The sequence below is a fragment of the Procambarus clarkii genome, chromosome 34 (assembly GCF_040958095.1).
Source record: "Procambarus clarkii isolate CNS0578487 chromosome 34, FALCON_Pclarkii_2.0, whole genome shotgun sequence".
In the NCBI taxonomy this organism is placed as follows: Eukaryota; Metazoa; Arthropoda; class Malacostraca; order Decapoda; family Cambaridae; genus Procambarus; species Procambarus clarkii.
Genome location: NC_091183.1, coordinates 3,465,016 through 3,478,529, shown reverse-complemented (window position 1 = coordinate 3,478,529; position 13,514 = coordinate 3,465,016). Strand labels below are relative to the sequence as shown.

The following is a 13,514-nucleotide window of genomic DNA, read 5'->3' as shown; positions in this document are numbered from 1 at the left end:
AGCCAATATCAGGGGAAGTTAATGGGTATTTAATTTTTTTTTATCTCTTAGGGTGGCTCGCCCTGAGGGTGGATGTTTTAAGACTTCCCAATATTATTAGCTGGTGAATTTAACAGTGACATGGTAAGGATACCCTATTTTCCTCAATAGAAAATTCCACTGCAATCTCATTTTCTTTGAATTAATTTGTTAGTAGTAAATGTGGGGAATTTCCCAGCATTTAATTATAATATTTATATAAACTAATTAAATTTAAATTTACTTGATATTACTTAGTGGACTGTAGATATGAAATGAAGTGTATGGAAATATATTCATCTACTGGGTGATATCCACTCGACTCAATTGTTTTTTGGGGAATGGAATTAATACGTAGTTAATATTCCAAGCTCCATTGGAAAATAACAATAAATTATTAAATTACTATCTGGGTTAGTTTGCTATTAAATATTAGGATTCAAGAAACTGCAGCTTAGCTGTCAGAGTGAGCAGTAGATGCCTTAGTCATCCAACCATCGTGAACTAATGAGCCACACAGAGCATCCTCAAATATTGTGGCGTGAAGACACATCGGGGCAGGAAATAGTTCGTGGCTGCTACGTCCACTTCCTCGAGGGTGCCTGTAAAAACATCACACATTAATACTCGAAATAAAATCCAGAGTCATATGAGCAGGAGAGGATTAATTTGGTACTGGATGCTCACCTGTTTTGTTTGGGTAGCTCACAGTCTAACCGCTTGTACAATAGCACTTGTGATCAATTAGCTTACACTACACACGGGGTATGAGGCACTTCCCATGTTTGTAGAAGATCTGCAGGACTCGCTCAGGTGTGTCCTCAGCCACCTATGAAGAGCACCGGTATGGCGTCTTATACAGCGAGCAGCAGCGGTACGTCCGTCCGTCTCCAGAGCCATGTGCTTACTGGCACTCCCAAGCGTGCTCCTCCTCCTCCTCCTCCCTCTAATATGTTTTACACATGTCCAGTTTTTGGCTGACTTAATTATGAGCTAGGAGAGGAAGACTTCAATTATTCGTTATATAGTATTATATCCTGTCTTTAATGAATACTTTCCTTAGTAATTCAACTATAATATATTTCACCACACTATAATACTGGAAGTATTATCATATCATTATGGGAATATGAGGTACTGGACTGCTTATATGACGCATTACCTTCCCACTGATGCCTGAGAGTACCTCAGTACTCTCTCTTTGACAGATTTAGTAATATTAATAGGGTAAGTAATCACCTGATATGACCAGTTTTAATTAGGTGTGTCAGTGGTTAGTAATTGTTGTCGGAATTTCCGACAGTAAATCAACAGCAATATTATCTGTAAATTGCAGTGCACGTTAGTTAATGGTGTCGGTTTCCGACAGTACCATCGCCTGCATGACACAGTACCATCACCTGCATGACACAGTACCATCGCCTGCATGACACAGTACCGTCACCTGCATGACACAGTACCATCACCTGCATGACACAGTACCGTCACCTGCATGACACAGTACCGTCACCTGCATGACACAGTACCATCGCCTGCATGACACAGTACCGTCACCTGCATGACACAGTACCATCGCCTGCATGACACAGTACCATCGCCTGCATGACACAGTACCATCACCTGCATGACACAGTACCGTCACCTGCATGACACAGTACCGTCACCTGCATGACACAGTACCATCGCCTGCATGACACAGTACCGTCACCTGCATGACACAGTACCGTCACCTGCATGACACAGTACCGTCACCTGCATGACACAGTACCATCGCCTGCATGACACAGTACCATCACCTGCATGACACAGTACCGTCACCTGCATGACACTGTACCATCGCCTGCATGACACAGTACCGTCACCTGCATGACACAGTACCATCACCTGCATGACACTGTACCGTCACCTGCATGACACTGTACCATCACCTGCATGACACTGTACCATCGCCTGCATGACACTGTACCATCGCCTGCATGACACTGTACCATCGCCTGCATGACACAGTACCGTCACCTGCATGACACAGTACCATCGCCTGCATGACACAGTACCATCGCCTGCATGACACAGTACCATCACCTGCATGACACAGTACCGTCACCTGCATGACACAGTACCGTCACCTGCATGACACAGTACCATCGCCCTGCATGACACAGTACCGTCACCTGCATGACACAGTACCGTCGCCTGCATGACACAGTACCGTCACCTGCATGACACAGTTGCGTCACCTGCATGACACAGTACCATCGCCTGCATGACACAGTACCATCACCTGCATGACACAGTACCGTCACCTGCATGACACTGTACCATCGCCTGCATGACACAGTACCGTCACCTGCATGACACAGTACCATCACCTGCATGACACTGTACCGTCACCTGCATGACACTGTACCATCACCTGCATGACACTGTACCATCGCCTGCATGACACTGTACCATCGCCTGCATGACACTGTACCATCGCCTGCATGACACAGTACCATCGCCTGCATGACACAGTACCATCGCCTGCATGACACTGTACCATCGCCTGCATGACACTGTACCATCGCCTGCATGACACAGTACCATCGCCTGCATGACACAGTACATCGCCTGCATGACACTGTACCATCGCCTGCATGACACTGTACCATCACCTGCATGACACAGTACCATCACCTGCATGACACAGTAACCGTCACCTGCATGACACAGTACCATCACCTGCATGACACAGTACCATCACCTGCATGAACAGTACCATCACCTGCATGATACAGTACCATCACCTGCATGACACAGTACCGTCACCTGCATGACACAGTACCAATCACCTGCATGACACAGTACCGTCACCTGCATGACACAGTACCATCACCTGCATGACACAGTACCGTCACCTGCATGACACTGTACCGTCACCTGCATGACACAGTACCGTCACCTGCATGACACAGTACCGGTCACCTGCATGACACAGTACCGTCCCCTGCATGACACAGTACCGTCACCTGCATGACACAGTACCATCACCTGCATGACACTGTACCATCACATGCATGACACAGTACCGTCACCTGCATGACACAGTACCATCACCTGCATGACACAGTACCATCACCTGCATGACGGTACTGTGTCATGCAGGTGATGGTACTGTGTCATGCAGGTGATGACACAGAGTTTTACTTATGCTAACACTAAACAGCTTATCCGTCTTATATACTCGTACTTGGATGAGATGATATGTTGCAACAGTTTTGGATGAGGTGAACAAACTTTTGACAAACGCAAGACAGAACACGGAATATTTACGAATATATTATTTACTGGTGATATTTACGCCAAGGACTACTACAAACAACTGCAACTACTACAACACTTCTGAACCGGGTCATTCACATAGTAACAAAGGAAAAAATCTACAGAAGAGCTACACCACCACCTCTTCCTTCTCTCTCTTTCCTCACAACACAGTAGTCCGGTGGGAAACTCTGCATTTGTTATGGTTTTCGTTAGCTTTGTTTCTGTGAGTGCTATTATGTCTGGGTTTTCCTCAAGTACCCATTCTGCAAGTTCATCTGTTTTATTTGTAATCCCATCTATGTTAGTGTATATTGCCTTGAGACTCACTTTCTTCTGTCCCTTCTCATGTTCCCTTCTTGGTGAGCGTTCTGCTGATGGGGGAAGCTGTTCCATGGGCGTGAGATGTGGGGTGGGTAACGGGGTCTCAGAGGATACTGGAGTGAGGGGTGGGGAGTCAAGTGAAAGGGGACAGGGAGGGGTATGGGATGAACGGGGAGGGAGGACAGGGGGGGAAAGGTGGGGAGTGGGATATGGTGGGAGTAGGGGAGGGGAAGCAGGGTGGGAGAGGGGTGAGGGGGGAGGGAGAGGTGGCTGAACATTTGAGTGGGGGCAGGGAGGGTTCGAGGTAGGGGAGGTTTCTATGCAGAGGAGGGTGGCGGAGTTGCCCTCCCCTCTGGTGTTACTGAGTTGCTGGTTGTGGGTTCCCTCCTCACCCCTGGGGATGTTGTATTGGGAGCTGTGTATTTGTGTGTTGATTGTGTGTGTTTACTAGTTGTGTTTTTACGGGGGTTGAGCTTTGCTCTTTCGGCCCGCCTCTCAACTGTCAATCAACTGTTTACTAACTATTTTTTTTTTTTTTTTTTTTTTTCCACACCACACACACACACACACCCCAGGAAGCAGCCCGTGACAGCTGACTAACTCCCAGGTACCTATTTACTGCTAGGTAACAGGGGGCACTTAGGGTGAAAAGAAACTTTGCCCATTTGTTTCTGCCTCGTGCGGGAATCGAACCCGCGCCACAGAATTACGAGTCCTGCGCGCTATCCACCTGCATGTGTGTGTTTGTGTGTGTGTGTGTGTGTGTGTGTGTGTGTGTGTGTGTAAGCTCCAGCTAATTGTACTCTCCTATTTGTCACCTCTCAATTATCAAACATGTTTAATGCCTTACATTCGTGTCTGTGTTGTGGGTTGAGCTTTGGGTCTTTGGTCCCACCTCTCAAACAGATGGAAAAAAGTAATTTGTGTGGTGTTATCAAAATCTTACTCGTCTCTGGGAGTTACATGGTTTCTCTCTCTCTTATTAGAGTTTATCGTTTGTTTGACATCAGTTTTCCTCCAACACTCCCAGGCACCTTCACACACCCTCCAACACTCCCAGGCACCTTCACACACCCTCCAACACTCCCACACACCTTCACACACCCTCCAACACTCCCACACACCTTCACACACCCTCCAACACTCCCAGGCACCTTCACACACCCTCCAACACTCCCACACACCTTCACACAACCCTCCAACACTCCCACACACCTTCACACACCCTCCAACACTCCCACACACCTTCACACACACCCTCCAAACACTCCCACACACCCTCCAACACTCCCACACACCCTCCAACACTCCCACACACCTTCACACACCTCCAACACTCCCACACACCTTCACACACCCTCCAACACTCCCACACACCCTCCAACCTCCCACACACCCTCCAACACTCCCACACACCTTCACACACCCTCCAACACTCCCAGGCACCTTCACACACACCTCCAACACTCCCACACACCTTCACACACCCTCCAATACTCCAACACACCTCCCATACCCTCCAACACTCCTACACACCTTCACACACCCTCCAACACTCCTACACACCTTCAAACACCCTCCAACACTCCCACACACCCTCCAATACTCCAACACTCCCACACACTCTCCAACACTCCACACACCTTCACACACCCTCCAACACTCCCACACACCTTCACACACCTCCAACACTCCTACATACCTTCACAACACTCTCCAACACTCCCACACACCCTCCAACACTCCCACACACCTTCACACACCCTCCAACACTCCTACATACCTTCACACACCCTCCAACACTCCCACACACCCTTCAATACTCCACCACACCTTCACACACCCCCAACACTCCCACACACCCTCCAACACTCCCACACACATTCACACACCCTCCAACACTCCCACACACCTTCACACACCCCTCCAACACTCCCACACCTTCACACACCCTCCAACACTCCCACACACCTTCACACACCCTCCAACACTCCCACACACCTTCACACACCCTCCAACACTCCCACACACCTTCACACACCCTCCAACATCACTACATACCTTCACACACTCTCCAACACTCCCACACACCCTCCAACACTCCCATACCACCCTCCAACACTCCCACACACCCTCCAACACTCCCACACACCTTCACACACCCTCCAACACTCCCACACACCCTCCAACACTCCCACATACCTTCACACACCCTCCAACACTCCCACACACCCTCCACACTCCCACACACCTTCACACACCTCCAACACACCTTCACACACCCTCCAACACTCCCACACACCCTCCAACACTCCCACACACCTTCACACACCCTCCAACACACCTTCACACACCTTCACACACCCTCCAACACTCCCACACCTTCACACACCCTCCAACACTCCCACACACCTTCACACACCCTCCAACACTCCCACACAACCTTCACACACCCTCCAACACTCCCACACACCTTCACACCCCCTCCAACACTCCCACACACCTTCACACACCCTCCAACACTCCCACACACCTTCACACACCTCCAACACTCCCCACACACCTTCACACACCCTCCAACACTCCCACACACCTTCACCACCCTCCAACACTCCCACACACCTTCACACACCCTCCAAACACTCCCACAACACCCTCCAATACTCCCACACCACCCTCCAACACTCCCACACACCTTCACACACCCTCCAACACTCCCACACACACCCTCCAATACTACCACACACACCCTCCAATACCCCACACACCTTCACCACACTCTCCAACATTCCCACACACACCCTCAATACTCCCACACACCACCCTCCAACACTCCCACACACCTCACACACCCTCCAACACTCCTACATACCGTCACACACTCTCCAACACTCCCACACACCCTCCAACACTCCCATACACCCTCCAACACTCCCACACACCCTCCAACACTCCCACACACCTTCACACCCTCCAACACTCCCACACACCCTCCAATACTCCCACATACCTTCACACACCCTCCAACACTCCCACACACCCTCCAACACTCCCACACACCTTCACACACCCTCCAACACACCTTCACAACACCCTCCAACACTCCCACACACCCTCCAACACTCCCACACACCTTCACACACCCTCCAACACACCTTCACACACCTTCACACACCCTCCAACACTCCCACACCTTCACACACCCTCCAACACTCCCACACACCTTCACACACCCTCCAACACTCCCACACACCTTCACACACCCTCCAACACTCCCACACACCTTCACACACCCTCCAACACTCCCACACACCTTCACACACCCTCCAACACTCCCACACACCTTCACACACCCTCCAACACTCCCCACACCTTCACACACCCTCCAACACTCCCACACACCTTCACACACCCTCCAACACTCCCACACACCTTCACACACCCTCCAACACTCCCACACACACCCTCCAATACTCCCACACACACCCTCCAACACTCCCACACACCTTCACACACCCTCCAACACTCCCACACACACCCTCCAATACTCCCACACACACCCTCCAATACTCCCACACACCTTCACACACTCTCCAACACTCCCACACACACCCTCCAATACTCCCACACACACCCTCCAATACTCCCACACACACCCTCCAATACTCCCACACACCTTCACACACTCTCCAACACTCCCACACACACCCTCCAATACTCCCACACACACCCTCCAACACTCCCACACACCTTCACACACCCTCCAACACTGCCACACACCTTCACACACCCTCCAACACTCCACACCACACCTTCACACACCCTCCAACACTCCCACACACCTTCACACACCCTCCAACACTGCCACACACCTTCACACACCCTCCAACACTGCCACACACCTTCACACACCCTCCAACACTGCCACACACCTTCACACACCCTCCAACACTGCCACACACCTTCACACACCCTCCAACACTCCCACACACCTTCACACACCCTCCAACACTCCCACACACCTTCACACACCCTCCAACACTGCCACACACCTTCACACACCCTCCAACACTGCCACACACCTTCACACACCCTCCAACACTGCCACACACCTTCACACACCCTCCAACACTGCCACACACCTTCACACACCCTCCAACACTCCCACACCTTCACACACCCTCCAACACTGCCACACACCTTCACACACCCTCCAACACTGCCACACACCTTCACCACACCCTCCAACCTACTGCCACACACCTTCACACACCCTCCAACACTCCCACACCTTCACACACCCTCCACACTGCCACACACCTTCACACACCCTCCAACACTGCCACACACCTTCACACACCCTCCAACACTCCCACACACCTTCACACACCCTCCAACACTCCCACACACCTTCACACACCCTCCAACACTTCCCACACCTTCACACACCCTCCAACACTGCCACACACCTTCACACACCCTCCAACACTGCCACACACCTTCACACACCCTCCAACACTCCCACACACCTTCACACACCCTCCAACACTGCCACACACCCTCCAACACTCCCACACACCCTCCAACACTCCCACACACACCCTCCAACACTGCCACACACCTTCACACACCCTCCAACACTCCCACACACCTTCACACACCCTCCAACACTGCCACACACCTTCACACACCCTCCAACACTCCCACACACCTTCACACACCCTCCAACACTCCCACACACCTTCACACACCCTCCAACACTCCCACACACCTTCACACACCCTCCAACACTCCCACACACCTTCACACACCCTCCAACACTCCCACACACCTTCACACACCCTCCAACACTCCCACACCTTCACACACCCTCCAACACTGCCACACACCTTCACACACCCTCCAACACTGCCACACACCTTCACACACCCTCCAACACTCCCACACACCTTCACCACCCTCCAACACTGCCACACACCCTCCAACACTCCCACACACCCTCCAACACTCCCACACACACCCTCCAACACTGCCACACACCTTCACACCACCCTCCAACACTGCCACACACCTTCACAACACCCTCCAACACTGCCACACACCTTCACACACCCTCCAACACTCCCACACACCTTCACACACCCTCCAACACTCCCACACACCTTCACACACCCTCCAACACTGCCACACACCTTCACACACCCTCCAACACTGCCACACACCTTCACACACCCTCCAACACCTGCCACACACCTTCACACACCCTCCAACACTGCACACACCTTCACACACCCTCCAACACTGCCACACACCTTCACACACCCTCCAACACTGCCACACACCTTCACACACCCTCCAACACTGCCACACACCTTCACACACCCTCCAACACTGCCACACACCTTCACACACCCTCCAACACTGCCACACACCTTCACACACCCTCCAAACACTGCCACACACCTTCACACACCCTCCAACACTCCCACACACCTTCACAACCCTCCAACACTCCCACACACCTTCACACACCCTCCAACACTCCCACACACCTTCACACACCCTCCAACACTGCCACAACACCTTCACACACCCTCCAACACTGCCACACACCTTCACACACCCTCCAACACTCCCACACACCTTCACACACCCTCCAACACTCCCACACACCTTCACACACCCTCCAACACTGCCACACACCTTCACACACCCTCCAACACTCCACACACCTTCACACCACCTCCAACACTCCCACACACCTTCACACACCCTCCAACACTCCCAGGCACCTTCACACACCCTCCAACACTCCCACACACCTTCACACACCCTCCAACACTCCCACACACCTTCACACACCCTCCAACACTCCCACACACCTTCACACACCCTCCAACACTCCCACACACCTTCACACACCCTCCAACACTGCCACACACCTTCACACACCCTCCAACACTGCCACACACCTCACACACCCTCCAACACTGCCACACACCTTCACACACCCTCCAACACTCCCACACCTTCACACACCCTCCAACACTGCCACACACCTTCACACACCCTCCAACACTGCCACACACCTTCACACACCCTCCAACACTGCCACACACCTTCACACACCCTCCAACACTCCACACCTTCACACACCCTCCAACACTGCCACACACCTTCACACACCCTCCAACACTGCCACACACCTTCACACACCCTCCAACACTCCACACACCTTCACAACACCCTCCAACACTCCCACACACCTTCACACACCCTCCAAATCACTCCCACATCTTCACACACCCTCCAACACTGCCACACACCTTCACACACCCTCCAACACTGCCACACACCTTCACACACCCTCCAACACTCCCACACACCTTCACACACCCTCCAACACTGCCACACACCCTCCAACACTCCCACACACCCTCCAACACTCCCACACACACCCTCCAACACTGCCACACAACCTTCACACACCCTCCAACACTCCCACACACCTTCACACACCCTCCAACACTGCCACACACCTTCACACACCCCTCCAACACTCCCACACACCTTCACACACCCTCCAACACTCCCACACACCTTCACACACCCTCCAACACTCCCACACACCTTCACACACACCCTCCACCACTCCCACACACCTTCACACACCCCTCCAACACTCCCACACACCTTCACACACCCTCCAACACTCCCACACCTTCACACACCCTCCAACACTGCCACACACCTTCACACACCCTCCAACACTGCCACACACCTTCACACACCCTCCAACACTCCCACCACCTTCACACACCCTCCAACACTGCCACACACCCTCCAACACTCCCACACACCCTCCAACACTCCCACACACACCCTCCAACACTGCCACAACACCTTCACACACCCTCCAACACTGCCACACACCTTCACACACCCTCCAACACTGCCACACACCTTCACACACCCTCCAACACTCCCACACACCTTCACACACCCTCCAACACTCCCACACACCTTCACACACCCTCCAACACTGCCACACACTTCACACACCCTCCAACACTGCCACACCCTTCACACACCCTCCAACACTGCCACACACCTTCACACACCCTCCAAACACTGCCACACCCTTCACACCCCTCCAACACTGCCACACACCTTCACACACCCTCCAACACTGCCACACACCTTCACACACCCTCCAACACTGCCACACACCTTCACACACCCTCCAACACTGCCACACACCTTCACACACCCTCCAACACTGCCACACACCTTCACACACCCTCCACACTGCCACACACCTTCACACACCCTCCAACACTCCCACACACCTTCACACACCCTCGCAACACTCCCACACACCTTCACACACCCTCCAACACTCCCACACACCTTCACACACCCTCCAACACTGCCACACACCTTCACACACCCTCCAACACTGCCACACACCTTCACACACCCTCCAACACTCCACACACCTTCACACACCCTCCAACACTCCCCACACACCTTCACACACCCTCCAACACTGCCACACACCTTCACACACCCTCCAACACTCCCACACACCTTCACACACCCTCCAACACTCCCACACACCCTTCACACACCCTCCAACACTCCCAGGCACCTTCACACACCCTCCCAACACTGCCACACACCTTCACACACCCTCCAACACTGCCACACACCTTCACACACCCTCCAACACTGCCACACACCTTCACACACCCTCCAACACTGCCACACACCTTCACACACCCTCCAACACTGCCACACACCTTCACACACCCTCCAACACTGCCACACACCTTCACACACAACCCTCCAACACTGCCACACACCTTCACACACCCTCCAACACTCCACACACCTTCACACACCCTCCAACACTCCCACACACCTTCACACACCCTCCAACACTCCCACACACCTTCACACACCCTCCAACACTGCCACACACCTTCACACACCCTCCAACACTGCCACACACCTTCACACACCCTCCAACACTCCCACACACCTTCACACACCCTCCCAACACTCCACACACCTTCACACACCTCCAACACTGCCACACACCTTCACACACCCTCCAACACTCCACACACCTTCACACACCCTCCAACACTCCCACACACCTTCACACACCCTCCAACACTCCCAGGCACCTTCACACACCCTCCAACACTGCCACACACCTTCACACACCCTCCAACACTGCCACACACCTTCACACACCCTCCAACACTGCCACACACCTTCACACACCCTCCAACACTGCCACACACCTTCACACACCCTCCAACACTGCCACACACCTTCACACACCCTCCAACACTGCCACACACCTTCACACACCCTCCAACACTGCCACACACCTTCACACACCCTCCAACACTGCCACACACCTTCACAAACGTTCCAGCTGAAATATTAACTATTGGAAAAGTTGTTTACGTAAAGATTTCGTTAAGTAATTTCCTCTTGTCACGAAATTTCTTTCTTTGCCAGAGACGCCCCGACGCCCCGACGCCCCCGACGCCCTGACGCCCCGACGCCCCGACGCCCCGACGCCCCGACGCCCCGACGCCCCGACGCCCCGACGCCCTGACGCCCCGACGCCCCGACGCCCCGACGCCCCGACGCCCCGACGCCCCGACGCCCTGACGCCCCGACGCCCCGACGCCCCGACGCCCGACGCCCCGACGCCCTGACGCCCGACGCCCCGACGCCCCGACGCCCTGACGCCCCGACGCCCCGACGCCCCGACGCCCCGACGCCCCGACGCCCCGACGCCCTGACGCCCCGACGCCCCGACGCCCCGACGCCCCGACGCCCTGACGCCCCGACGCCCCGACGCCCCGACGCCCTGACGCCCCGACGCCCCGACGCCCCGACGCCCCGACGCCCCGACGCCCCGACGCCCTGACGCCCCGACGCCCCGACGCCCCGACGCCCTGACGCCCCGACGCCCCGACGCCCCGACGCCCCGACGCCCCCGACGCCCTGACGCCCGACGCCCCGACGCCCCGACGCCCCGACGCCCCGACGCCCTGACGCCCCGACGCCCCGACGCCCCGACGCCCTGACGCCCCGACGCCCCGACGCCCCGACGCCCCGACGCCCCGACGCCCTGACGCCCCGACGCCCCGACGCCCCGACGCCCTGACGCCCCGACGCCCCGACGCCCCGACGCCTGACGCCCCGACGCCCCGACGCCCCGACGCCCTGACGCCCCGACGCCCCGACGCCCCGACGCCCTGACGCCCCGACGCCCCGACGCCCCGACGCCCTGACGCCCCGACGCCCCGACGCCCCGACGCCCCGACGCCCCGACGCCCCGACGCCCTGACCTGTACGGCACGAGCTCTCTCATATGCCAGGCTCCCATGCTGCCAGTGTGGTAGACTGTGGGCAGGTTTACAGGCTCCCATGCTGCCAGTGTGGTAGACTGTGGGCAGGTTTACAGGCTCCCATGCTGCCAGTGTGGTAGACTGTGGGCAGGTTTACAGGCTCCCATGCTGCCAGTGTGGTAGACTGTGGGCAGGTTTACAGGCTCCCATGCTGCCAGTGTGGTAGACTGTGGGCAGGTTTACAGGCTCCCATGCTGCCAGTGTGGTAGACTGTGGGCAGGTTTACAGGCTCCCATGCTGCCAGTGTGGTAGACTGTGGGCAGGTTTACCAGGCTCCCATGCTGCCAGTGTGGTAGACTGTGGGCAGGTTTACAGGCTCCCATGCTGCCAGTGTGGTAGACTGTGGGCAGGTTTACAGGCTCCCATGCTGCCAGTGTGGTAGACTGTGGGCAGGTTTACAGGCTCCCATGCTGCCAGTGTGGTAGACTGTGGGCA

At 54.8% G+C, this 13,514-nt stretch overlaps 1 protein-coding gene across 1 annotated transcript; it reads right to left on the bottom strand.

Moving 5' to 3' along the window:
• Positions 1 to 12,119: 12,119 nt before the first annotated feature.
• On the bottom strand, positions 12,120 to 13,100 carry LOC138370911 (spidroin-1-like). Its single transcript, XM_069335572.1, has one exon. It carries the CDS (start codon positions 13,098 to 13,100, stop codon positions 12,120 to 12,122), a length of 981 nt encoding a protein of 326 aa, XP_069191673.1.
• Positions 13,101 to 13,514: the final 414 nt, after the last annotated feature.